Below are 26,398 nucleotides of genomic sequence, written 5' to 3'. Positions count from 1 at the left end.
AACCCAGCCAAGTAACCCAAAACGACTTTGGCAGTGTTGATACGCCGCCGGTGCTTCAGAATGATATTGCCTTGGCCGGTGCTGGAGATCGGCAGGAGCTGACGCATCAGCCCCCCTGGTGGGCTCCGGCCCCGGATGAAGCCAACGGCCAAGCGACGACCCTGAAATCTCCGGTGTCGCAAGGGTAAAGGGTCTGCAGATGCACAAGGCTGGAATTGGTCTTTTCCGTTCCTAATCGGGTCCGGACGAGGGCGACTTGTATCAATTGAGCCGAGACCAGGGCCAGGGCTCAACCTGATACAAGCTGCGACAAGCTATGATGGCGGCAAGTGGGACCGGCATTTCATGCTGTGACGGGGGTCCCGGACAGCATGATGTGATGAATTGGGGATTTCTCATGAGTTGGCTTAACCTTGCTTCTGGGTAAATCCTGATGAAGAATGGGCTGTTCCAGTTTGATATATCCGGTAGTTGATTTCCGTGCAAGTTAGTCGGAAACCTGGCCTTCCGATTAGTAAGTACGTGCGTGCGATCAGGACCTGATATAAACGATGATCTAAATGCTCTCAAAGCTGGTCTGGAGTGCAAGGGCAAATTCATAGATTATTACTATGCAATATATTCATAGAGTTGAGTTTATTATATCCATAAGGGCATGGACGTCATGATATGTGCATCCGTCTAGGACTGCCTCATCTTTCACCAGGCATTTGACTGCTCACTGATCATCCCAAGACTATAACCAAAATAAGTCCCAAACAGTGCTAACCGTTCGCGCCGCGGAGCTGTGTTTCTGGCCGTCTATCACATCAGCCTGCCGTGTCTCACCTTTCTGGCCGCCTCCTCTGCCTCCCCCGAACACGTTATACTTCTGCGGGCCTTCAGCCCAGATGTGGTATCCCACACTGCACTCCGAGAACGACACCTTGGGCTGATTGGCGTAAAATTTATCGTACGATGAGTCTAGCGCGTCCGCAAGGCTGTTGACTTGGCCACCGGGATGCAGCTGGTGCCACGGGTGACGGCACGAATCCTCATTGCAGGATTTCAGCACCATCATCAGTGCGTCCAGACGGGGAAGGATCTGGTCTAGTGAGCGGCTGGCGATCGTGTAGCCCTGGTGGGCGGAAGTGTCGGCGGCGAGGTTGATGGTCTGAGAGGGATCATCCTGTGCTTGTTAGCATCCTGCGTAGGCATTTCAGGGAATATCTCAGGGAATATCTTACCTTGAGGTTATAGAATTCTACATCATTCGTACACCAGACAGAATAGTACAGACTGTAGTCGTCTGAAACCAGGCGGATCCCTTTGTAGGTGTTGTTCTTGTAGCTGTTGCCTTCTTGCTGGAGCTTGTTGCTCTTGTATCCGTAGATTCCTTCCGGCACCGCCTGTCGTCGTAAGTAAATGCCATTTGTTGATGTCGACTCACTTACCAGTCCCCAGTATTCTATCGCCACATGCTCCGTCTTGTTGGAAGCCTGGCTAGCTTCCACCGTCGTCGGAAGACGCTTGCCATCGAGTCCGTTCCGTGTCGTCCCTGCAATGGACAGGAAGGTCGGCGCCAGATCCGTATGGCTGGTGACTACATTCAACGTCTCGTTCTGGGGGATTCCGGGACCGCGGACAATCAACGGCACATGGATATCAGTATCTGCACAGTCAGCATGCCTCTTTAAACGGGCCGTCATCTCATACCGTATCCGCAGTTCTTCCCCGGCTGCATCGCATGCTGTCCGGCGTGGTACCCGTTGTCCGTCGAATAAAAGATATACGTATTATCGAGGACACCCGCCTTGTCCAACTTGTCGACCAGCGCCCCAACCATCTCGTCCACCGCCCGCAGCGCGCGCAGCCGGCAGCGCTGAAACTCGTCGATATAGTCGACCTCCTTCTGCGAGAGCTCCGACAGATCCTTAACCCAGCCCACGGCGCCCTCAATCACCTTATTGAAGCTCTTGTCGCGCGGGATGGTATAGTCCTTGAAGAGGTGCGCATGGCGCGGCGCATACTCCGGCTCGCCGTACCAGGTGACATCGCGCGACGGATCGTGCGAGCCATTCGAGTGCGGCGCGTTGGGCGCCACCGTGAGCATCCACGGCCGGTCCGGGTTCGCCAGGGCGTCGTCGAGGAAGCCCTCCGCCTTTTCGCGCAGCACGTCTGTGGAGTAGTTGCCCGCGTAGCTCACGGGCTTCCCGCCGTTGCGCGTCATCACCGCGTGGAAGTAGCGATACGTCCACGGGTCGAGCAGAAAGTCGGACTGGTTGAAGCCCCGCGCGTAGGGGCTGTTGTAGTTCTGCTCTGTGTGGGCGTTCCACAGCTTCCCGACGTAGTACGTGTCGTAGCCGGCGTCCTGCATCCAGAGCGGCAGGTAGTTGTCGTTCCAGCCGGCGCTGACCACGCGCGGGTATCCGCCGTACGGCAGGCCGACGTCGGTGATGTTGGTGTTGTGCGGCATGCGGCCGGTCCAGATGTTGGCGCGGGACGGGCAGCAGACGGCCACGGAGCAGAAGTGCTTGGGGTAGGAGGTGCCCTTTTGGACGAGTTTTTGCTGTTTGGGTTAGAATAGAATGATTGGGCTGGGTTTGGCTGCGCACCTGGAGCTCCGGCATGTATTCCAGCCCGCCGATCTGGTCCTTGCCCTGGTCATCGGTGAGGATGAAGAGGATGTTGGGCTGGTTGGCGGCCAGCGAGAGGCCCCAGAGCAGGATCGACCCTATCGCGAGCTTCATGTTGGGGATGTTGGTTTGCCGGTCGTGCTCGTGCGAGATGCTCTCGATCAGGCGAGTATATATACTGCTCCCGGGCAGAATCACGCCCGCCGTATGCGGCAGGTTGTATCATCTCCCCACACAATTGCAAAGCGTAGAATGGACGATCAATATGCGGTGTATGCCATGTTGAGAGCTCAGAGTTGACTATGATCATCGACAGCGACGATCATAGCGGAACAAGACAGCCCGAACGGGCATTTCTTGTGAAAAAGTCGAGACAACTTGCATGTCCCGCATTCATCTAGTGGAGATATAGCTATGAAGTGCGGATTGCGAAATCTGACGGCGGATGATGCTAGAGCATAGAGGCAATGATATAAGTGTGGGTCTCCATCACGTCTTCGCCCTTAGACCCCGATTGAGTCGGAGCATGCAGATTACAGCAGCGATCTCTGGACCCTATGAGGCGGACAGGTTCATTAAGTCCGCGCAGTTAGTCACAATTGCGTAAGTGTTGCAGCGTGACACTGGAGAGGATCGTGGCACATGTACAGTATGTTAGGGTTGTTCGGCAGAGTAGGTAGGTGATATTCCCGAGGTTTGGAGAATCGAGGATGATCAGCATCGCTTAATGTCTAGCTAGTCTAGTTAGTTATTTGGTATGTTGTGCGGGCAGGCGCCTCTTCCTCGGCGTCTGTTACTGTAGCATCCCTATACTCCCTCTAGTTGAATTATAGGTATAGTAGAGATAGATTCCTAGCAATGTTCAGTGCCGACTTCAATGAGCCCTACCCTTTTCTGGGCCTGGTGTCTTTGGACCCCTTAGAATAATTCGGCACATTATATGTATATATATATATAAAAGCCTAGAAAACCAACCTAGCATACGAGTTGCACCCAGCGTCGGCCTTCGTGGTGCGCATAAGTACTGGGTTTGCTATATGAAGGCCGATTATGAATGAGATTGGGGAAAAGCGATACGCCTTTCGACCTTTTAGCGAGACGGTTTTGCGAATAGCGAGCGTCTCGCGTATCGTGAATGTAGAAATAGGAAAGGCGAGATGCATCGCAAATTCCCACATTGGACTGGGCAGGAAACGGAGAGTACGGAGTCATGGATTATAAAGTCGGAGGATTTCATCTTCGAGCCAGATATCACTTTACGCTGTTCCATCCCATCCGGTACAAAACATCCAACTGCCTTCCGTTCATCATGAGCCAAGTTCTTTTCAAGGGTGCAGCACGTCTGAGCTGCCATTATCAAAGGCGTTTCCTATCAACCCAGCTAGGCCAGCTCAGAAGCCATCCAACCTCCATCCGTCCAACCACCACCGAGATCCAACACGCGTGTCTTTCCCCCCAGCATCTCGAGGTTGCTATGCGCAGCCTTCATGAGGACGGCCTCGTTGTGGTTGAGAATGTTGTCCCTCACGGCAGCCTGGATCGACTCAACAAGAAGATGGTCGAGGACGCATACATTCTCCGGTCGAAAAAGGGTGATAGTCCGTTTAACTACAACCTTGGAAATCTCCAGCAGGATGCGCCCCCAGTGAGAGAACACTTCGATCTCAGCATTTTTCTGAGTGAGTCCACCGGAAGGCCATGGCTCCCTCCAGTACGCAGGTTCTAACTACCTCGTACCTCCAAGACCCAATTGCAACGCAAATTACTTCATCGGCGTTGGGACCCCGCCCAAAATGGACGTTCTGTTCTGGTAACACCGCGATGCCGCCCACCACCGAGCACCCTCCTATGTCGCAACCGGTGCATTCAGATGCAGACTTTGCACACCCGTGCCACCCGTTTGCGTATGTTATCAATGTGCCTCTGATTACAATGACACCGGAGAACGGCTCCACGGAAGTGTGGCTGGGCACGCACACCGACACCGGACTGCATGTTCAAGAAGGGCTACATGGTGAGCGCGCAAGCGGTCGGATTAAGCTCGAGGAGCTGGAAAAGCGCCGTGCTGTCCGCGCCCCTTGCCAGCCTACTGTGCCAAAAGGCTCGATTGTCATCAGAGATCTGAGGCTGTGGCATGCAGGAATTGGGAATCAAACGGAAATCCCCCGCGTCATGTTAGCAATGAGTAAGTCATCCCTGCTAGTGTCCTCTTATCTTAAAGGACTAACCCTAATATTGGCAGTTCATTTCGCATCGTGGTACCGAAACCCCATGAAACTCGAGTTGGCGGATGATTTACGGCCTGTCATTGAGGGTCTGACCGACGTAGAAGTCCCTGTGGACTGGGTGACCAAGTCGGAGGCTCTTTCACGATACTTGAACCGTGGATTTGGTAATGCGTACGATTTCAACCAGCAGGCGTAGACCAAGGATGCTGCCATATTTAGAGATTCTGTGTGTCTCGTCTCCACAGTTCAATAGATACAGTACCATTTTCGCCTTTCGCCTTTCGCCTTTCAACCCCACATCTTCATCCCGCTTTTGGCCGCAGCAGTCAACCACGTCATAACACATTAGACACCTGCTCGCGAAAAACCTCGCCTTTGACTCGATCGCATTGTAATCGAGCACAACGCGCAGATGCCCCGACCACTTGAGCGAAATCGTAAGTGCTCGGCCGATCAGTCAGTGGAATTCCGGTATTGATGCATCCTTAGGCTGGTAAATGGCCCTTGATCAAGCCATCTCAGACCACCTGACTTACAACGGTGCAGCCAAGTATGCAGATCACGGAGAATCAAATGTTGGTCGCCCATTTTACTAGTAATGCTCTATTTACAGACATGTGATTCATCGAACATGTAGGTGATGGCAGACGACCCCAATGTACGGCCTGCCAACGAAGTTCCCGCCACTGCCATTGGATTGAAATTGGCCAAGCAGCTTCAGTAAGCCCGTCTGGCGCAGCGGTCCATCCTGACCCTGAATACCCTTCGACCCAAGTACCTGAACATGCACTGCAAGATCCACTCATTGCGAAGATATTCCGCCACTATGTCGAAAGCCTTGCTGCGTGGTATGATCTGAATGACAACAAGCGCCACTTCAAGGACGTTGTTCCGGTTCGAGCACGATGTAACGCATTATTGCTCAGTGCTATCCTCGCCTTTGCGGCGGCTCATCTACATCGCACACGGGGAGATCCCATGCACCTGGAGCTTGCGGAATTCTATCACTATGACAGTGTTCGGAGACTGATATCTCTGACGGATAATGTCGATCAACTCCCCATTGGAGAGTCCCTCGCCGCGGTTTGTCTTCTGCGTTCTTACGAGATCATAACTCGTCAGTGGACCCTCCGACTCTGGACTTATCCAAATTGTTTCAACTGAAGCTGAGGCTGGCCGGATGATGGCGACCATGAAATTAGGAAACGTTAGCTCCCAAAACCACCTTCAAGGAAGCTATTCCCTCTTGGCTAGTCGGCATGTGCACCTCACGGCGGACCTACTCAGTGCTGGCTACTGGAACTACCTCCGCGAAGATATTACCGTAGCTCTGATCGAGAAGCGCGGCCTGATGATCACTCTATCGGATCAGAATGCGCCCCCGGAAGCAACGGAAGACATGGACTTTGCAAATTCTGTTACCTTCATTCTAGGGAAGTTGATTAACCGGTGCTTATCGGTCGATTCCTCACCCTTGGGCGTCATGGAGTGGGAAGCCATGAAGGCCGAGCTTGATCGCTGGAAATCTTTTCTTCCCCCATCGTTTGATCCGATAGAAACTCCCGGGCTGAGGACGCCCAGCAGCTTTCCCCCCATATGGACTCTACGAAGCTGGCACGGTTGGACCCCTTCACAAGAGCGGTTCGCCTTCCCCGCTGACGTGACCAGTATCGACTCTTCATTACTACCATACCGCCATGGGCATTCTTTGGCTGGCCCAGCCGGCACCTCGGCCCTTGAAAGCATTGCAGCGCATAGACGATATGGATTGCTTGCGTCGGAAACTCGACTACCATGCTACCGAGGTCTGTGCTTTGGCGGTTTCAAGTGAGAGTGCTGCCGCTTGGGTCAATGCCTTTGGACCGATTGCATTTTGTGAGTGTGGTTGGTCGCTCTCATGAAATCGAGCCTAATCTGTTCTGTAGGTGGTCCCTGGATCCAGGACACACAAAAGCGCGCGGAAATGGTAGATGAGTTGAGAAAATGGGGGAATATAACCGGGTGGCCTGTTTCTAACATTGCAGCTGCGCTGTCTCCGCCTGGAGAAGCACGTCTAGTCTAGAATCTAAATGGTTCTTGTCTCAACAACGTATATCCGCATCTCCAGACATCTCAGTAGTCAGGTCGTCGACATCAAGAAACTCACAGTAATATGTACGAATACTTGTTGATGAACTTCGGTAGGTCATCGGGCATATGATATATATTCACCAGGGTTCTTGGATTTGTTCTTCACAGATTGTACCAATAGATAGCTTGAGCCTAACCATCTCGTCTACAACGGTTAGGGCCCATGTACAAGTCAACACTTCTCTCCTGAACAGACCCTCGACGAGATCCCCGGCTGGATTGACAATGCCTCCAGTGGCGGTCCAACGACGAAGCGTCATGTCAGCTATGGCACCGATTAGGTGGCTGAATCAACAGCGACGACGAAGCCCTCAGGCGATCCGACGAAATGCCTACTCCCTGGACCAGCTGCATACTATGCAGCCTGAATAATCTGTCCCCCCTGTACGGAATTTTGATTTGTTAGAGCTAGTGGCATGGCAAGACGGTAACGCACACGTGTTGCACGGAAGAATGATACGTATGCATTGCTGACCGCTCCTCATCAACCATCTCGATATAACCCCCCAACCCCCACCTCTTCATGCACCATCTCAAACCGACACTATGTCAGGAAACCCAATCTCCCCCCTACCCAGCTTCACCCGCTACATCACCACCCACAACGATGCCGGCCAGGCCATTGTTCACTCCGCGACCCCCGGCAACTGGACTTCCTACGCCAATGGCAGCCTCGGCTTCAACGTGGCCTACACCACCTCAGAGTTCCCCGCGAACATGAACAACGAGCACGACATTGCGGAATACGAAAAGACCATGACAGAGGGCAACCTGGGCCTGGTCAAGCGCGGCGGCAGCGTCTGCCGGGTGGTGGACTTTGCGCCGAACCAGCCGGGCCTGATGCACCGCACACAGAGCCTGGACTATGGGATCGTGCTGGAAGGAGAGGTGGACATGATTCTGGACTCCGGCGAGAAGAGACGTTTGCAGCGGGGCGACATCGCGGTGCAGAGGGGGACGATGCACGAGTGGCAGAATCCGAGCACCACCGAGTGGACGCGGATGCTGTTTGTGCTGCTGGACGCGCAGCCCGTCGTCGTGGGAGGGAAGCAGCTGGGCGAGGATCTAGGAGATAGCACGGAGCTCAAGCCGAGTAATTAGAGTAGCGGAAAGTCGTCTATGCATGGCTACCTATCTATTTACACAATGAATCTACTGGGCCACCTTGATCACGACCTTTCCAAAGTGACTGCCACTGGCCAGGAACTTGAACGCCTGGTCGGCCTCACCGAATGCAAAGACCTTGTTCACGACCGGGTGGATCTGATGCTTCTCGTAGAACGCCACCATCTCCTCGAACCGATCGCGCGGGCCGTTGATGATGCCCTTCAGCGTCACATTCCGCCGCAGCGCCAACAGATTCACGTTCAGCCGGTCGCCCGGCGCATCCATCTTCCCGGATAGATACCCGATGCAGTCGATGAGGCCGCCAAACGCGATGCACTCGAAGCTCTTGCGCAGGGTCTGCGCGCCGCCCGTCTCGAGGATGATATCGGCGCCGTGGTTGTCCGTCACGCGCATGACGTCTTCTTCCCAGTTGGGCTGGGTGCGATAGTTGATAACATAGTCGGCGCCGAGGGCCTTGGCCTGCTCCAGCTTGGCATCAGAGGACGAGGTGATGATCGCTACGTCGGTTAGTCTCATCTTATAAATCACTTAGCAGACGCTGAACATACCCTTCGCGCCGGACGCCTTTGCAATCTGCAATCCGGCAATGGCGACGCCCCCCGTCCCCAGCAGCAGGACATACTCGCCCTGGCCGCCGGGCTGGCCCATGGGCCGCATGCCGTTGATGGACATCCAGGCCGTGACGCTGGCAATGGGCAGCGTGCAGGCCTCCTCGGCGGTCATGTAGGCGGGCGCCCGGACCAGGGCGTGCACGGGGAACACGCGGTGTGTCGTCAATACCCCCGGGAGCGGGTGTCCCATGCCCTGGGCGAGCTCCTTTTCCGTCACCTGGCCAGTCTGATGTTCGGGGAGGAAGGTCGAGAGCACGCGGTCGCCGGGTTTGTATGCGGTGACGCCGTCGCCGACCTGGGTGATCACACCGCACATGTCGGAGCACGGGACGACGGATTGGGTCTGGCCGACGGATTTGTGGTGGTTGTATTCGCCGATGCATACTATATTGTATGAGTTTCTGTTTCTTTCTTTTTTTTTCTTGGAATGGACAGACGTACCCTCGTAATCGCGGTAGTTCAGTGACACCGCTTGGATCTCAACGAGGACTTCGCCTTTGTCCGGGGCCGGGATGGGGGCCTCGGACAGCTTGAGGCCGTCCAGGCCGCTGAGATTGGAGGTCCATTGCTTGATCGAAGCGGACATGGTGCCGGCCGGTGTTCTGGGTGTGAATTGGGAGCTCTGCTGTGTAGATGCGACGGCAAGTGGGATACGATTCATGCGGGAGAAAAATGGTTGGAGATGCTGAATAAGTCGACGTCATGTTGGAGACGCCCCACTTGGCTTTCATTTTTATAGAGTAACTATAAAAAATAGTGTAGAAGGAACATAGCTGCTCTTCGTCTCCAGATGTGCGGTGGTGTCCATGTAATGGGGTGCTAAGCCAGGCAGTAGCTTCAAGCGCACGAGATGACAATTTCTACATATCTGTTCAACTATGGCCGTCAGTCTGTCATAAGCCGAGGCTGACCTGCTTCGCATGGGTTTCAATGGCCACCCTTTGATGTACACTGCGAGATATCTTCATTTGCAACCGTGAAGATCAGCTTGCCGGACAGAGTCCAGAAGGCATGACGGCGCCATTGACATCACCCGCATAAGCTTAAGGGAGTCCTGGTGGGATAGATTGTGACCTCTGTCTAAGCATTTAGTGTCTATCAGTATGCACCGGTGGCCTCAAGGAAGACTCATTCTAACATTGGATAACCACGATATGCGAGACTGATTGCATATAATAGATCCCCTCCAGGATGCATTATTGTATCAAACGAGAAAATTTATCTCAGGGACAAGGGCTGTGACGGCCCCTGCGGATCTGGTAAGCATTCTGTGTTTAATATTTAGCTCAATCTTTGATTCTGGCCTGACACCATCCATGACCCATTCTACCGAGCTGCTTGCGTTAGCTCGCAGCCTTTGATATTTGCAACTTCATAATGGGCACACTTTCGCCATATGGGCCCTGTGTTCCTCGGGATTACAGTGCGCTTCCTTCGTCGATATGCATCACCTGAAGCATGAGGCTGATAGAACACGACTGGAGATCCCCGCTGGTGGTCAGGCGTTGGTGTATTTGCACACGCATCGAGACAATATTGGACTATTTGAATTCCGCCGGAGGGTGAAACGCTGCGAGGGATGGAGAATGGAACGCAAACAAGAAGATAACATCCCTTTTTGTTTGCTCTGATAACCAATCCAACACAGATGTTTGCAGCTTTGTGGCACATCGCTTCATCGCCTCGTGATCTTGCTAAGGAAGAGGCTTCTTGCAGCAGGGATTGAGGCATCTCGTGTCACACTTCCTGCGTGTACAGCGCTGGAACTGGGCGAATGGACGCGACGGTCATGGACATGAAGTTGTGCCAGGGCAGTCCTAACGTAGAGCGCCGGTCTACAAATACCGCTGTTTCTCACCCCTCATCTCGAGATCTGACGTCTCTGCGAAATCCATTCCTACATACCTCCCTAGCTTGACCACCAGTATCTATTAGATATCTACTTCTTCCATCGCTTGCTGCAAAATGGGCGCTGCATCTTCCGCATGGCGGCCTGGAGAGGCCGGTGTCAATACCAAATCCTCCAACATGCAGACTATGTGTCCGACATGCAAAACTGTCTACAAGAAGGGACATCAGCATACCTGCCCACCGCCACGGAACTAAGAAGAGAAATAAGAGCAGGCTGAAGAGCCGATCGAGTAGCACGGCGTCTGTCGATCAAGTAAGCAAAATCCCTGTCCCTTGTCGTGGTTGGGCGTTAACAGGTGTACGATCCATGACCTAGACCGGAGATTGTCGTTCTTTCCAGAACATAGTGACTTCTGGTCGCTTGATGGACATCTACAGTTAGGACAGATGAATACAGGACATTTCTTAGTATCTGCTGGACATATAATTTTTAAGCACCGAGTCCGTTCGTAGACGCTGGCCTCTGTGCACGTCTCAAGTGCGATGTCAGTTTGTATAAGCGGTGTGCTCCTGTAAGGACAATACCAGGGGACGCACCCCACGCCCAAAGCCATCAATAATGTCTTTTCTTTGTTCTGTAAATTAACACTACCGACTGGCAGGCAAACACTATGCCCCGCTCCAGTCCGCACATCCACACCTACCCTCCTTCCAAGACAGATACAACAATCCCTCGATCCTTCCTCGCTCTCCGACAACCCAACGCAATGTCCCAATCTACGCAAGCACTGCCCAGCGCACGTTGGACCTCCTTCGAGAACTGGAACTGGGGCGACTGGGGCCCCCGACTGAAGGCCTTCCTCGCCGCCATCAACAAGCCCGCGATCGTGAGCCACGCATCCACCCTCATCGGTAAGACCCTCACCCTGAGCACACCCTTCTCCGCAGGCCAATACTGGTGCTGCTTTGAGCTCGTCGCCCCGGACGGCACGCTGGTCATCGCGCGCGTTCGCCTCCCTCCTCTCGACCCGCACGCCACCCTGGACCACGACTACCGCGCCGCCTGTGAAGTCGCAACCATGGCCTACGTCCGCGACACGACCGACATCCCTGTACCCCGCGTGCACGCCTACGAGCCGCCGGAATCCCCCCGCGCGCACGCCGCCGGCGCCGCCTACATGCTCCTCGAGGGCCTGCGCGGTAACAGTCTCATGGACCTGGAGACGGACCTGGCCGACCTGCCCGCGCCGCAGCTGCACCGGCTACTGGCGCAGTGGACGCGCATCCAGGCGCGCCTCGCTACACTCACATTCCCGCGCATCGGCGCCGTCGCCGCCTACACGCCGGCCACGGGCCCGACGCTCGGCGCCATCGCCACCGACGCCGGCCGCATCGGGCCGTTCGACGACGCGGTCGAGTACCTGCTCGCCGAGGCGCGGGGGCGGTATGCGCACGCGCAGAAGACACCGCTGCCGGACGCGGACGCGGACGCGGACGCCCGCTACCACCGGCTGGGGCCGTTCCTGCATCTGGACATCATCCGGCGGTCTGCGCTATTCCGCGCGCACCGTGCGGGCCCGTTCCCCCTGCTGCACATGGACATCGGCACGCAGAACCTGCTCGTCGACGCGGAGTACAACATCGTCGGCGTCGTCGACTGGGAGATGGCGCAGACCGCGCCGTGGGCCGCGCACCACTACCAGTACCCGTTTCCGCCGGCGGACGACCCGGCCGATATGGCGGCTGCGCTGGGCGATCCGGATCACCCGGCCCATGTGGGCTACAGCCGGATCCATGCGTTGCAGCGGCTGTATTGTTGTAAGTTTGCGGAGGCGGAGGCGGCGCTGAGGGAGGAGGGGACCCCGCTTGCGGTGTCGGTTGCGGAGGTGCTGGACTCGGATGCCTCCCGTGCGTACTTTATGATGGAGAGACATGGTGTTGATGGGCCTGTGTGGGATGAGGTGTTTGCGCGCGCGCTGGTGAGGACTGCGTATGGGCTTGATGAGGAGGGAGTCAGGGAGTATATTGATTGCAAGGAGGCGGAGATGGAGGCGGAGTTGGAGCCCGAGGCTGAGGGCTGCTGTGAGGGGTGATGAATGTTTTTATCTGACAGCATGCGTCTGATGTAGACGGCGTTATCTATGGTTTGATGTATCGTGGGCATTGACATCAAGTACGAGAAGCAATAATGACCGCCAGGATTGTAGAACGCACAGACTCAAGATAACCGGTTAGGGTTGCTGGGGAGCAGTCATCACAAACACGAATGGCAGCGACAGGAAGATCAGCACGATACAACATGAGGCGGCCGTGACAAGAACATTCGGCGCGTCCTGCGGCATGTAGTACAGCGCGAACAGCATGAGCAGATAGTAGATGACGACCCCGACAAATGCAGCAGCATGACTATCGGCCTTGTTATCGCGGGCAGGCACACAAGGACGCTCGGTATTCTCCTGTTTGGCACTATCGCGAGCACCAGCACCAGCACCACTACCAGCACGCGCGGTACTCCTTCTCGACATTATCGCGCCGCGGTGGACGAGCACGACGCGTCTTCTCCAGTTCAGCAAAGAGCTTACGGACCGTCTCGGCGGAGTCATTAGCTCGTCGCATCACGTTCTGCAATTTCATGTCAAGTGGTGCCGCTTGCTCCATCAGAACAATCAGATCGTCCCGTTGAGGAGGCTCTGCGCCGCGCATATTAGACTCAGAAGAACCAGCAGCGGGTGGATCCGGCTTATCCTGACGTTCAGCAGAGGGAAAAGGAACGATAATAGTGGGATCGCTCTGGGATGAAGGATCTGACGTTCCCGACCGCATTTGCTCCGCCATGCACCTCCTCCTCTCTTGTTGTTGCTTTAGAATCTCTTGTATTCTGGCATCATGGTCGGCATTTCTGACCCTTCCCTCTGTGGACGGCTGTTGTCTCTTTTCGCCCTGGTCGATGCGGCTGCTGGGGGCAGACTGCTCTCCAGCGTCGGAGGACCCGGGGGTGGCTGTGGGACTCATTTCGCCCGTTTGAGGACGGAGAGTCATTGACTGAGGAGAGGAAGACGGTAGATGGAGCGTAGACGTGGCAGAGATAATAGAGAAACTTCAGCTGAAGGTGGACGCAGAATAGAGGATAGTGAGCAAAAGAGGTGTCAGACCCATTCAAGTCGAAAACTCTGCTAAGACATTACGACAGGACGACTCATACTCGGCTTGCGGGCAGTAATCGTGACGGAAGAAAGGCTCTGGACAGATCCAGCGAAAGGAATTCTCGCCAATCATTATCTACAAGAACCATAATCAAGCCCCCTCGGCCGCATGAATATCCCCGGCTCCAACCAGCCCGATAGTCTCTTCATTAAACTCGCGGTCATCCGGCAGCTGGACGTGGTACTCGCCGATGCCGGCCGCAGCCAGACGCACATCCTCGGCCTCGAAGCCCATGACATGACCGCCGGCGCTGCGATCGGCCGAGAGAAAATGCAAATGGAACCCGGCGACGCTGAACCCACTGGCGAACGCGGGCGACCAGAACCCGAACAGCACGCCGCGGACGTGCGTCTCCTCGCGGACGGTCTGGCGCTTGGCCAGGGCCGCAAGGGGCTCCTTCGGTCTCGTCTGCGCGGGGATCACGCGGAACGAGATGCGCGGGAAGACGGCCTCGAGGCGCACGGACACGAAGCGGTTCTGCTGAGCTGGGAGAAGCGGCGCGCAGGCGTCAGCCAGGGCGGTCATGGTGAGTGTGGGGAGGTGCTTGGTGACGGTGGGCTCGAAGCGGGTGATCATGATGAAGGGGATGGGGTCTGTGGGCGCGAGCTTGCGGAGCTCCGGGCTGTCTGGCGGGAAGTGGTAGGCCTCGCCGTCGATGATGATGATCTCGCCGTTGAGATGGGGGACGGTGCCGAGGCCATGGTCGCCGTGGGCGAGGATGTCGCGGATGCTGGGCCCTGTGCTGCAGATGCCGTGCATCAGGGCGCTCACGATGGAGTATTGGTACAGGTTGTTGGCCATTGGAGCATTTTGGAGATATTGGGATTGTTGGAGTGCGAGCAGTGGTGCATTGTCGGGTTTTCAGTGACGAGGCCCGGATGTACCGGGTGGCATGTCATCTATCCATATGCCCTGCAGGCAGGTTCGGATAGACTCCGGGATAACATAAGTGGTAGAGCGGTATGACATCACGGTGGACCACGGTCCCTGAAGTATATACCCCAGCCGAGCAGCAAGCTCAGGGGGATCAGTATAACCAAGTGTCATGTCAATATGTGCCGAGGACATCCCACGTCCCAGGCCACCTAGCTCAGCGCTAGCACAGGACTAAATCCTTCGACTTCGCCTCTTCCGTGATGCTCTTCTTGGCCAATACTAGCAGGGATTCTGGAGTTACTGTCCCGTCTGCGCGGTACAACCGTAGCATCTGCACGCCCAAGACGTGAACATCCATAGCAGGCTCGGTATCTTGGCTGCCAGTCAACATCACAGCTTCTCAACGCAAATCCGGGGCAGACCCCCACGTTGGATGCGGAGAAGTGGAGAGGGAGAGGGAGAGATAGAGGGAGTCGGGAAACAAAGTGGGGGTGGATATCCCATTATCCACTTACTCCGGGGTTGAGTTGATTCACGGGAAACGGTCATTCATTTCGTAATGCTATGCTACGTCGGTTACATTATAGAAACCAGCGGAACTCGGGGCTGGCAGGCCCGTCGCGCAGCCGCTCCGTGGGCACATCCTGCGCCTTCACGCTGACGCCGGCCCTGCGGTTCCGCCGCTTATTGTCGAGCCACATGAACAAGCCCAGGGATCCGGCCAGCACAGCGCCTGTGGCTCCAAAGGCGGCCACCGTGATAATCGCCGGCATGTATTTCGGCTTGTCCTGCTCGCGGAAAACGTTACTCGCGACGAGACCCATCAGGTTCGCCAGCGGCACACCGATACTGGTGAGCAGGACACGACGGCCCTCGTGGGCGATGTTGTTGTTGTACCATGTGCTGAGGAGCACGGACGGGGCAGAGGTCCCCCAGGTCATCATAAAGGTTGAAAAGTACGCGAGCTGGATCTGCGAGTTGATGTCGGTGATGGACAGGTAGATCATGAAGCCGCAGAACGACAAGAGGAACCCGAGCACGATGAACGGAGACCGCAGACGGGCGGCATCGGAACTGAAGGCCAGGACGAGCAGCATCACAGCCCCGGTGACGTTGGGAGCGACCGTATACAGGTTGGTCTTGACGGTGGCGTAGCCGAGACGCTGGATAATTTGCGGCATGAAGAGGGCGACACTCTGGATGGGAACGCCCAGACAGCATTCAATGCCGAGGAAGACGTAGGTGCTGGGGTGCTTGAAGATACCAAGGGCTTCGCGGAACACAAACTTCTCGTTGACCACCGCACTGGAGTCGACCTGAATCCGGTGGAAGGCGAGCTCCTTCTCCTCCGGAGAGAGGAATTTGGCCTCCGCGGCGCTGCGCGGCAGGTAGAAGAAGGCGAAGACGGCAAAGATGACGGTAACGCCGCCCTCGATGATGAACAGGTAGCGCCAGGTCGGGATGCTGGAGCCCTTGATTTGGAAGACGCCGAAAGCGATCAGGCCCGAGAAGGCGTTGGCAATGTTCGAAGCGGCGTAGAAGATGGCCAGACGACGAGCCAGCTCGCCTCGACGGTAGAAGGTGGTCAGGTAGTAGATGACGAGAGGGAAGAAACCGGACTCAGCCATTCCCAGAAACCAACGCAGCGCGAAGATGCCGCCAAAGTTCTTGGTTGCAGCGGAGAGAAGGGTAAAGGAGCCAAAGGTGAACATGAGGATGGGCAACACACGGGCCGGACTGAACTTCTTTCCCAGCATGGCAAAGGGCGGCGCGAAGATCACGTAGGGGACGAAGAAGATGGAGAGGAGGAGGTTATATTGGCCGGGTTTGAAATTGAGGTCTTTTGACAAGCCATCCGTCTCTGCATTGCCGAGGTTGCCTTTGTCCAATGCATTGAAGAGGTCTATTCTGTTAGTTTTGTTTGTTCCTCGATATACTTCGAATATACTTCGATGGGAGACATACACATGATAGCCAGCACTGGCAGTAATCGCACGTCAAACCGACGACACAGGCGGCGTTCGGCCTTGTGGTCGATGACTCTGACAACATCGTCGAGTACGCCCGGCGTCGATGCATAGGAAGCGACTTTGTCGTCGTTTGGCAGAGAATCCCGACCCGCGGACTTGGAGGTATCGTACTTGGACAGCCCCGCAGGAGATGCGTCGGTCGAGGCCATTACTGAGAGGAAGAGGAGGTATAGGAGATAAGAGAAGAAGAGAGGGGGGAGTGGGAAGAGGTGAGGGGGAGGAGTGTAGATGCAAGGAGTTGGAGGAGTATATAGTTACCGGGATCGGGGGATATATAGGGGGATGGACCCTGCAGGAGCAGCAACGGCAGCTTTATCGCCCGCGGAAAGCCAGGACAGCCAGAGTATCATTGTTATTATACTCCGTATGTAACGACGATAGGAGCGTCGCATCGATCGGCCGTCCCAAGCGACAGACAGCCGATGAAACCCCCACGCTAGCCTCCGCATGGTGTCGACGGATGCGGAGATGGTGTGACATTCATCGTGTCTTATCTTACCGAATGTCTGTTGGTATTCGGGGTAGATAGATAGATCTTCTGCAGAATTTCCTATAAAGAGCGACCTTATCTTGCATCCAACATGAAGAAACCCTTAAAGTAACGAGATATAGATGGATTTTTGTTGAAGAATAGGGCTGTCCTGTCCCAATCGGGAAGGTCGCACCACTCCCGCCATGACCTCATGTATTAACTATACCCCTAGCTACCTAGGTACTCTTCCCCCTCCGTCGAGCAGCATCAGCTTGGATTGCCTCCTCCGCTCGTCCTTTCCATTCTGCATCCCATCGCGACAAGGCCGGCCGCCCCTCAATCACATCCTCGCTCGCCCATTGCATCCGCGCCTGGTCCAACGCTACATCAGTCTCATCATCCGGGCAGATAATGTAGAACGACCCCTTCTCAAGCCCCTTGACCAGCTCCTCCGCAACCTGACTCGGATACCACGCCCCAGCCATCTTCTTCACCTCGCTCTCCGCCGTCGGCCCAACATTCCCCATCAGGCCCGTCCACGTCCACCCAGGGACAAGCAGATGCACCGAGATATGCGCGGTCGCTGGGTCCGATCGCAGGTCGTGTGCCAGATGCTCCGTCAGACTCTTGATGGCGGCCTTGGAGGCGTTGTAAGCCGGGTTTCCGGCGCCAGGGGGGTTAGTGATGCCCTGCTTGGAGCCGGTGACGACGATGGATTTGGGAGTGGTAGATGACAGCAAGAGGGGGATGATGGCCTCCAGTCCGTTCAGTGGGCCAAACACGTTGGTGTCGAATGTCTGGCCATAGAATATCAGCAGAGGTAGCCTCGATATAGCTTCACAAACACAAACAGACCTTCTTCCAGTACTCGACATCCCCCCAGGGCTTCGCCCGCCCCTCGAGCGCACTGCTCTGCGGCTTGTATCCCTTCCCCGCGTTGAGCATCACCAGGTCCACCGTGGAGAAAGTCGCGCGGATCTGCGCCGCAACCTCGCCCCATTTCTCCCGGTCACCCACGTCGAGGACGTAGGCTTCGGTTTGGAGCGCAGGGTCCATTGCGGCCAGCGCATGTTTCGCCTTTTCGAGGTTGGGGGCGTCAATGTCCAGCAGGGCCAGGTGCATGCCGCGGCTACGGCAGATCTTTGCGGTCGCAAATCCGACGCCGGACGCTGCGCCAGTAATCAGGGCTGTTTTTTGGGGCTGTAGGACGGTCATGTTGGATAGATTCAGTTTGCAGTGGATGCGTGATGCCTAGGGGACTTGGGGTTCATGTTGATGTTATATCTTCTGGCCTCGGGGTTAACGGCGTTATGCTGTCATCGCATTGCATGTTGCATAAGAGTAGATCATGGCTATCCACATCTAGTGTCAGCCAGTGCAAGACAGTACAACGGCATTCGGGAGAATCTGAAAGATGAGATAGGATCGAGTTGAGATTCATATTAGTTTCATCCAGGAACAGATGTGGTAACTCTCCGGGGGAGTATAGCGGTTAATATATCTCTATTCAACATCACCATATAGCCTGTTTCTATGGCATTAATTAAACAACGATTATTTGCTTAATCTACCTTAGCTACCTCATTCCTTTGAAACCCCGTATTACCCCAGACTCCTTCGAATATGCGGAGATTCCTCTCCCCAAACGGAAGAACAACCGTTTACCCGTTTAGCCGATTCTGCAGGCTGGAGAAGCTCAGTCCCAAGCTTTCAGGCGTGCGGAGGGGCATATTTATACGCCGGGGGTCCTGTTGTCACCAACGAGACACGCCAATGGTGCAGATCTACCCAAGATGACCCTTTTGTACCAATTCATCGCTCTGCTCTTCTATATCCAGACAGCCTGGTCGTATCCGACGGGCTCTGATCTAACAACTCGCGGCAATCGCAATGCACACTGGGTCAGCACATGGGCGACCATGCCCCAGCTGGTAGAGCCGTACAACCTGCCCCCAGCTCCATATGTATGACCACGATCGAGAAGGCATGGCCGCATGGACGACAAGCTAATATACATAGAATGCCTCCGACTCCGTCTTCAAGAACACAACCCTCCGTCAGACCTTCCGTGTCACCCAGCCCGCGCAGCAGATCCGTCTGCGTGTCTCCAACACGTTCGGACTGACGGACCTGTCCGTCACAAACGTCGCCATCTCTCTCCCCGTGGACGACCAGCTCGGGACCAGCGCCATTGAGCACGGGTCCACCAAGTCCGTGTCGTTCAGCGGCAACCCCGACATTATCATCCCGAAGGGCGCGCTGGCGGTGTCGGATCCCATCGACTTCCCCGTGAAGACCCTGCAGACCGTCACCGTCGACATATATCTGGCGCAGGGCCAGACCGGCGGCGCCATCACCGGCCACCCGGGCAGCCGGACGACCTCCTGGCTGAGCTTCGGCGACTGGGTCGGCGCCGCGAACATGACCGACTCGTCCGTCCTGAGCACCGACCACTGGTACGCATCCTGTCGCACTCCTCCCCCCCACACACAACATACTGAACTCAAGCAGGTACTTCCTCAGCGGCGTGGAAGCCATCTCGCCCGCCCGCACACGCAGCTGCGCCCTCATCGGCGACAGCATCACCGACGGCCGCGGCAGCACGACCAACCAAAACAACCGCTGGCCCGACCTCCTCCTGCAGCGCATGCAGAAACACCCATCAACCGCCTCCATCGCGCTCCTCAACCAGGCCGCCGGCGGCAACCGCATCCTCGCCGACGGGCTCGGCCCGAACACGCTGAGCCGCATCGACCGCGACGTGCTGGCCCAGACCGACGTGCAGTACGCCATCCTCTACGAGGGCGTCAACGACATCGGCGTCGCGGCGCCCACCCCCGCCGCGCAGCAGGACATCGGCGACCGCCTCATCGTCGCGTACCAGCAGATCGTCACGCGCATCCACGCCGCCGGCATCCCGGTGTACGGCGCGACGATCACGCCGTTCAGTGCGCCGGCCGCGGACGCGAGCATCCAGCCGTACTCGCATCCGGAGCGGGAAAAGACGCGGCAGCGCGTGAATGCGTGGATCCGGAGCAGCGGGGTGTTTGATGCGGTGCTGGATTTCGACAAAGTGGTGCGCGACCCGCAGAACCCGGCGCAGCTGGCGAAGAAGTATGACTCGGGGGATTATCTGCACCCGAGTGTGGCGGGGTACCAGGCGATGGCGGATTATGTTCCGTTGGATTTGTTTTAGGCTAGCCGCGAGATGCTGTCTATGTATGTATGTATGTATGTACATGCTACCGTTAGATAACCCTCTTCGCGAATCTCCCCCGCGTGGACCGCTTCTGCACGGTGCCGTAGTCCGGCTTCCCGCCCAGACTGCCAAAGATATCCCCGATGTAGTTGCTCGGCTTGACGCCCGCCGCGAACGTCTCCTCCCAACCGTCCAGAATCCCCTTGACGATCTCCACCCCGGCGCGGTACAGATTCTCCACGGCAGGCGTATACCCGCCCTGGTCATTGTACACGAGATGCTGCAGGGCCGGCACGCCGGGCGGGGGGCGATCAAAGTCAGACCCGGTGCGCATGACGATAACGCGCGCGAAATCCGTCTTCCCGTGCATGGTCGCGCGCACCAGCGCCTCCAGCGTGGCATTATCCTCCTGCGCGGTGGTGCAGTAGCGGCCCGTGCCGTTGGTCCAGACGTCGACGATCTTGTCGAACGCGCCGCTGAGCAGGTTCCCGCTGTAGTAGACGTCGCTGGTCGCGACGTCGCACTCGACCACGGCAGGCGCCGCGGTGGCCGCGCTGTACCGGGCCTCGCTGGCATACTTCTGACGATACTCCTTTGCGAGGGTCGAATCCGCCAGCTCCGCCTTGCGGGCCATGGTGGCGGCGAGGCCGCGCAGCGCGGCGTTCACCTCGAACACCTCGGTGCCGTAGATGTCGCCGGGGTACTGGAAGGGGGCGGTGGCGCCCTGGGGGAAGTACGAGGTGGAGAAGTTGGCGGGCAGCTCGCGCAGGTCGATCTCGTACTGCAGGGCGACCTGGACGGCGAAGCGGGACAGGGCGACGCCGGCGAGGGTGCCGGCCTCCGGGTTGATGCCGGCAATGCCGGCGATGAGGAAGTAGGTGTGGGTGAGGTCGAAGAGCGAGGAGAAGACGACCGAGGCGACGGTGGTGGCGGCGTTGATCTCGCCCTCGCCGGTGACGAGCTGGCAGATGTGGTGGTCGGCGGTGCAGTGTACGTCTGGGAACAAGGGCGACGCGCCGGGGACGGTGATGTTGTGGGCGAGGAGGTCGAAGTCAGGGATCCCCCACCAGACTGCGGCTTCGGGCTCGAACTGGTTTGGTTAGTTTGTTTGGGGAAGATGGAGAAGAGGTGGTACTCACCATTGACACAATGAAGACCTTGGGCGCGATCTTGTGCTGCGATGCGTGCTTGGTGCTGTCTCCTGCGACGCTGGGCAGGAGACAGGCACTGGCATACAGCAGCGCCGAGGCGAGGGAGGGAAGCTGCATGGCGGAGGTTCACGATATTCACGGAGTTCGGCCTGGGATACGTGCGAGGGCGACGCAATTTATAGTTTTGCAATTGTAAATTGAACTGATAAGAGGTTTTGTGCATGGGGCATCGGAGGGAATCCGTTTGGATCCGAGGATTCTGCAGCTGAAAAGGGTGGATCGGTAGAGATAGATGCAGGGATGCGATAGTGTCGTGTAGGACTGCAAGGGCGCCGCCCAATGATCATGTTATATCATATTTATATGAAACAGCTGAAGAGTAGAATGTACTGTATACTAGTTGGTGTTGAATGGTGTACTCTGTACATCAGTGTTGAACTACATTCTGGTATACCAAGAGCATCTACAAAGCTTGGCTGTTTATCTGTCTATCAACGGCCGGTTCCTAGATAGTACGGAGTCCGGAGAATTACTCCGTAGATACTAGTACTTGACAGTGCGGGACTCAGCCGAATACTCGTCGGAGGATACCGAAGACGACTTCTCCTATCTAATCAGCAATCAACAAACCCATCGAGTCTCTAAGCACGATGTAGAACTTTCGTGGTAGCCTAATTGCAATCTTATCTCATCTAGATCTGTTTATCTCCAGGGGCAACCACGTGATCTATCGGTCGCCATGAGATAAATAATAAGAAGTAACTAATCATCAACATGACCCCAGACGTGACACCATATATGGACTAGTCATTTACCAACTCGTCTTAGCCCCCCAGTCAGGTAGCTTATGCAAGGAGGGAGTGATCTACTCTGTGCATCAATGTACACCTTTGCGAATCCAACCAACGATGCTCTGCCACTCACCCTGTCCACCAGATGCATGACTCTGTCCTCCGATAGACAGACAGATGACTGGCCTGACAGCTTGGCGTGGCGATCCCAGCGAGATCCAAGGAAATGACAGCAGCATGATAGATTAATTTCCCTCCACGAGGTTGCCCTCCACGTCATCTCGCCATGCACCTCCCCATGACGTCATGTCTACCGTCCCCTTTAATATCCATGGATGCACCTCTCGACCCCAAGTCTACTGCATAAACAATACTTCAAAAGACCCTCCTTCGAAAAACAGTTACTTCCAGGTAAGCTACTCCCACTCCATCCATGAGTAGGCAGATTCTAACCCCCCCAGCCATGCCGCAAATCCACGATCGCATCCGCGACGACCTCCTGATCAAGGAACGCTCGCTCTGGACCGCCCTGACCTCGGCCAACCCCGGCCCCGAGATCGAACGGCTGTCCAACCCGGAAGCCAACTTTCTCTTCCCCGGCAAGCCCGTCCTGACGCTCGACGGAGAGCCGTCCCTGTCCAAGGAGCTGCGGCCGCCGTTCCACCATTTCGACCAGTTCCAGCTGGAGGAGGTGCGGGTGATTGTCATCGACTTGATGGCGGGCACGGTGACCTACAAGATTAATGCGACGCGCGGAGACGAGTCGTATGTCGGGACTGGGTCGACGACCTGGAGTCAGGCGTCGGATGGGGAGTGGCGGATTGTGACACACACGGAGACTTTGATGTAAAGATACAGGGACTGTGTTCTGTTATTTTGGTTGATGATTATGAGATTATGAGTGAATCTGACGAAATTTGTATATGTTTGTTGTGAACGGTCTAGCCTCCACTGCAGCTCAGAAGTCAAATAACTGTGAGTGGATGAGTCGTCTACCGGATAACTTTAAGCAGTCTGGGTGTTATCTAGTCATAGATACATCAGAAGCCACAGATCTACAGTAGCTGAAAGAAGTATAATTCACGACTGATTATGATGCTACATTCGAGCATGCGTCAGACTGCCGATCGGATCGTCCTGTCGCAACGGTTGCGGGGAATGAAGCGTTCCGTGGCATATTATGGAGAATCACCGCCCAGTACCTATTAGACTTTGAGTTACCAGTCGATAATCCTCTTCGACCTGGCCAGATCTAGATCGAACCACCATGCTTCTGGCAAAGACACGATTCCTTGGCAATCTGTCTTCTCCAGAAAGAGAAGAAGGTTCAGGAGGCAAGATGCGATTGTGCGCCCTTTGTCTTCCCGAGATCTAGACTGCCGCTAATTATAGGATGGATCATCGACCAGCCCGGGCACTAGCGGATGGGACAGTGCGCTCGATGTGACAAGATCTCCATCTGTTGATTGCGATCTACTCCGGACGCGACACGCTACAATGTCTATCCTCCCCCTGAAGCCATGTGCTGACTGCGAGATGAAACCGGTTTGCCGCGTGCTGACCATGCTGCGCCAAGCATATGTCATGACTGCGTTCTGGAAGAATCGACGATGCGAGGAACCGGTCGAAAGGGACTGCGTTCCATGGTGCGGATGACCCTTCTGTCAGATGGAGAAGGGGACAGTGGATATACTTACGGATTAAGCCGATGCGGTGGCACAGGGTAGTCTCAACCAGACAGAGGGATTATGCATCTGGTGTTCGCGAAGGATTCGACACTGCAATAATGCAGCAACTAATAATATAATGGCGGAGGGAGAACCCGGCGACGTGGCTGTTTTGGGAAAGGCGCCGCTGACTCAGCGCTGTCGCCTGCGAAGCCCTAACATCGACATATCCTATTGTACACACTTCGACATCTACTCTCCTTTACTTTATTTTCTTCTTCCTTTCTTCTGTCAGGCGGTCTTCTCTCCATCGAACACTACTCCCTCCAAACACAGCGACAGGATGTGTCTGACGTTCCCACTCTCCCCTACACACGGAGTATGTACTTTTGCGGCCAAAGGGACGGGTTCCACGGGTCTAGTGCCGAGGTGGCTCCAACGGCGGACGGAATCAATCTAGAGGGTCAACTAGTCCATCACAGCCGTGTATGTCCGGCCTATGACACCGCTAGTCGGGGAGTCCTCGGAGGGCCCGGTGGAGCCCAAATCCCGGCCATGATGTATAGTTCGTTGTGCCTATTGTGCGCCAGGAGTAATAGGGTGGATGGGCCTGCAGAAAATTTTCCCATCATCCTTATTGACTCTGCCTTCCCCGAAGCCTCTCCATTCCGGCCGAGTTGGCGCATAACTTTCTGATAGGCTTGCATCCCGGTGGATGTGACTGCTCGCAAAGTGTCATATATTGCCTATACGACATCCGTGGTTCCGTCGGCTGCCTCGTACCTGTACGCTACCAGTCCAAAAGCCACACGGTCTCATTGTCGACGCTCAATTCGCTCCCCGCAAAGTATATCTAACATCGATGTCCTTGCTGCTGTTCCGCATGGGTACGGACAATCTCTTCTCCATCACGACACCACCACCTCCATTCCACCATGGACGTCGCCTACGAAACGCCGCCGCCAGCAGCTGCCAACTGGTTCACGAATGCCCCGGACAGTGACGGTTGCCACCGCTCGCTGACCTCCCTCATGGCCCCGCACAACATCCTCATCGTCGGCGCAGGCATTGCCGGCATTGCCTGTGCCCTCTCCCTCGCCAAAGAACTCACCCCCTTCGTGCCCGACCTCCAGATCACCATCTTCGAACGCCACGACGTGCTCTCCACCAGCGGCGGCGCCATCAACCTCACCCCCGTCGCCCAGCGGCACCTCGACCGCCTCGGCGTGCTCGACGAGCTCAACCGCCTCGGCTCGGAGGGCGGCGCCGACGTCGACGCCATTGAGCTATACTCCACGCGCTCCGGCAAGTCGCTCGGCTCCATCGACTTCACCGACCACCACGGCAACGGCTTCGGCGGCTACAAGGGCCGCCGCGTCATGCGTATCATCCTCTCGCTGGCGATGCTGGCCGTCGTCGAGCGCACCAAGAATGTCCACCTCGCCTTCGGCAAGAAGCTCGTCCGCGTCGACGAGTCCGCCGATCACGCCACCCTGCATTTCGCGGATGGCTCGTCGGCCACGGGCGACCTCGTACTCGGCTGTGATGGCGTCCACTCCGCAACCCGCTCGCAGTTCGTCGCCCCCGACAACCCCTCCGAGTACACGGGCATCTCGTTCGTGCAGACCGTCATCGACGCCGACGCCCTCGACGCCCCCGTCCACTTCGCCGCCACCTCCATGAACGTCTCCCGCTACGGCTCCCTCCTCGCCAGCTACTGCGACCGCGACCGCTCGCAGATCTTCCTCTCCGCCATCGTCCAGTTCCCGGAAAACCGTCTATCGGAATACCGGCTTGACAACGCCCAAGAGTGGCGCACCAAGTCTGCCATCAAAAGTGCGCTTCGCGATGAGATGCGGCAGCGCTTCGGTCGCTCCGGGATCCCCTGCGTCCGCGAGATGACCTCCACACCGGCCGACTGGATGCTCTACCCGGTGTACCAGGTGCGGCCGGGAGGCCGGTGGCACACCGAGCGCGTGCTGTTGCTCGGGGATGCTGCTCATGCTGTATGCACCCGTCCCTCGCCCCCAACAAACACCATGTTATGGAAAAATTGCTAACGATGATAGATGCCCCCCCGCGACGAATCCGCCGCATACGCCCTCGACGACGCGATCCTCTTCTCCCGCATCCTCGCCAAACACCGCCACGAGCATCTCCACGTCGCCTTCAAGGCGTACGAGGACCTCCGCCGCGACACCGTTACCTCGGCGTTCAAGGCGTCGCGCCGCATGTGGGAGAAGAACCGCGACCTGGGGTACCTCGAGAGCCGGCTGAAGGAGTGGACGCTGCCGTTCTACCTCCGCAATTCGCGCGAGGCGCGCGAGGCCGCGTGGGAGTTTGATGCGACCAAGATTAGTATTCCGCTGCCGGCGGACGCGCAGACGACGTCGTCGTATTCTACCGATTCGTTTGAGAAGGATTTCCGGGTGTAGCCTTATTACG

At 56.3% G+C, this 26,398-nt stretch overlaps 12 protein-coding genes across 12 annotated transcripts; 5 read left to right on the top strand and 7 right to left on the bottom strand.

Moving 5' to 3' along the window:
• Nucleotides 1-718: 718 nt before the first annotated feature.
• ATEG_08135 (sulfatase family protein) lies at nucleotides 719-2,729 on the bottom strand (the record flags this gene model as incomplete). The annotated part of the gene is made up of 6 exons (XM_001216756.1): nucleotides 719-736; nucleotides 770-1,168; nucleotides 1,227-1,388; nucleotides 1,434-1,651; nucleotides 1,696-2,548; nucleotides 2,595-2,729. 6 exons carry the CDS (start codon nucleotides 2,727-2,729, stop codon nucleotides 719-721), a joined length of 1,785 nt encoding a protein of 594 aa, XP_001216756.1.
• Nucleotides 2,730-3,825: 1,096 nt separating this feature from the next.
• Nucleotides 3,826-5,039, top strand: ATEG_08134 (uncharacterized protein; the record flags this gene model as incomplete). The annotated part of the gene is made up of 3 exons (XM_001216755.1): nucleotides 3,826-4,294; nucleotides 4,360-4,800; nucleotides 4,858-5,039. The coding sequence occupies 3 exons, from the start codon at nucleotides 3,826-3,828 to the stop codon at nucleotides 5,037-5,039; spliced, it is 1,092 nt and encodes a 363-aa protein (XP_001216755.1).
• A 987-nt stretch (nucleotides 5,040-6,026) lies between these two features.
• On the top strand, nucleotides 6,027-6,674 carry ATEG_08133 (uncharacterized protein; the record flags this gene model as incomplete). Its single annotated transcript, XM_001216754.1, has 1 exon — nucleotides 6,027-6,674. One exon carries the CDS (start codon nucleotides 6,027-6,029, stop codon nucleotides 6,672-6,674), a length of 648 nt encoding a protein of 215 aa, XP_001216754.1.
• Nucleotides 6,675-8,125: 1,451 nt separating this feature from the next.
• Nucleotides 8,126-9,298, bottom strand: ATEG_08132 (zinc-dependent alcohol dehydrogenase family protein; the record flags this gene model as incomplete). The annotated part of the gene is made up of 2 exons (XM_001216753.1): nucleotides 8,126-8,598; nucleotides 8,650-9,298. The coding sequence occupies 2 exons, from the start codon at nucleotides 9,296-9,298 to the stop codon at nucleotides 8,126-8,128; spliced, it is 1,122 nt and encodes a 373-aa protein (XP_001216753.1).
• Nucleotides 9,299-9,916: 618 nt separating this feature from the next.
• ATEG_08131 (uncharacterized protein) lies at nucleotides 9,917-10,443 on the bottom strand (the record flags this gene model as incomplete). The annotated part of the gene is made up of 2 exons (XM_001216752.1): nucleotides 9,917-10,046; nucleotides 10,100-10,443. 2 exons carry the CDS (start codon nucleotides 10,441-10,443, stop codon nucleotides 9,917-9,919), a joined length of 474 nt encoding a protein of 157 aa, XP_001216752.1.
• Nucleotides 10,444-11,182: 739 nt separating this feature from the next.
• On the top strand, nucleotides 11,183-12,656 carry ATEG_08130 (uncharacterized protein; the record flags this gene model as incomplete). Its single annotated transcript, XM_001216751.1, has 2 exons — nucleotides 11,183-11,200; nucleotides 11,280-12,656. 2 exons carry the CDS (start codon nucleotides 11,183-11,185, stop codon nucleotides 12,654-12,656), a joined length of 1,395 nt encoding a protein of 464 aa, XP_001216751.1.
• A 1,201-nt stretch (nucleotides 12,657-13,857) lies between these two features.
• On the bottom strand, nucleotides 13,858-14,568 carry ATEG_08129 (acetolactate decarboxylase; the record flags this gene model as incomplete). The annotated part of the gene is made up of 1 exon (XM_001216750.1): nucleotides 13,858-14,568. The coding sequence occupies one exon, from the start codon at nucleotides 14,566-14,568 to the stop codon at nucleotides 13,858-13,860; it is 711 nt and encodes a 236-aa protein (XP_001216750.1).
• A 656-nt stretch (nucleotides 14,569-15,224) lies between these two features.
• On the bottom strand, nucleotides 15,225-16,822 carry ATEG_08128 (putative MFS transporter; the record flags this gene model as incomplete). Its single annotated transcript, XM_001216749.1, has 2 exons — nucleotides 15,225-16,546; nucleotides 16,609-16,822. 2 exons carry the CDS (start codon nucleotides 16,820-16,822, stop codon nucleotides 15,225-15,227), a joined length of 1,536 nt encoding a protein of 511 aa, XP_001216749.1.
• A 559-nt stretch (nucleotides 16,823-17,381) lies between these two features.
• ATEG_08127 (SDR family NAD(P)-dependent oxidoreductase) lies at nucleotides 17,382-18,360 on the bottom strand (the record flags this gene model as incomplete). Its single annotated transcript, XM_001216748.1, has 2 exons — nucleotides 17,382-17,942; nucleotides 18,001-18,360. 2 exons carry the CDS (start codon nucleotides 18,358-18,360, stop codon nucleotides 17,382-17,384), a joined length of 921 nt encoding a protein of 306 aa, XP_001216748.1.
• A 1,447-nt stretch (nucleotides 18,361-19,807) lies between these two features.
• ATEG_08126 (purine-nucleoside phosphorylase) lies at nucleotides 19,808-21,612 on the bottom strand (the record flags this gene model as incomplete). The annotated part of the gene is made up of 3 exons (XM_001216747.1): nucleotides 19,808-20,356; nucleotides 20,403-21,434; nucleotides 21,484-21,612. 3 exons carry the CDS (start codon nucleotides 21,610-21,612, stop codon nucleotides 19,808-19,810), a joined length of 1,710 nt encoding a protein of 569 aa, XP_001216747.1.
• A 980-nt stretch (nucleotides 21,613-22,592) lies between these two features.
• Nucleotides 22,593-23,136, top strand: ATEG_08125 (uncharacterized protein; the record flags this gene model as incomplete). The annotated part of the gene is made up of 2 exons (XM_001216746.1): nucleotides 22,593-22,697; nucleotides 22,732-23,136. 2 exons carry the CDS (start codon nucleotides 22,593-22,595, stop codon nucleotides 23,134-23,136), a joined length of 510 nt encoding a protein of 169 aa, XP_001216746.1.
• Nucleotides 23,137-24,888: 1,752 nt separating this feature from the next.
• Nucleotides 24,889-26,388, top strand: ATEG_08124 (FAD-dependent oxidoreductase; the record flags this gene model as incomplete). The annotated part of the gene is made up of 3 exons (XM_001216745.1): nucleotides 24,889-25,715; nucleotides 25,791-25,959; nucleotides 26,023-26,388. The coding sequence occupies 3 exons, from the start codon at nucleotides 24,889-24,891 to the stop codon at nucleotides 26,386-26,388; spliced, it is 1,362 nt and encodes a 453-aa protein (XP_001216745.1).
• Between the last annotated feature and the right edge of the window lie 10 nt (nucleotides 26,389-26,398).

This window comes from Aspergillus terreus, genomic scaffold, assembly GCF_000149615.1.
Source record: "Aspergillus terreus NIH2624 scaffold_12 genomic scaffold, whole genome shotgun sequence".
Lineage (NCBI taxonomy): Eukaryota > Fungi > Ascomycota > Eurotiomycetes > Eurotiales > Aspergillaceae > Aspergillus > Aspergillus terreus.
The sequence above is the reverse complement of the archived record's forward strand: the minus strand, read 5'-3'. Positions and strand labels throughout refer to the sequence as shown.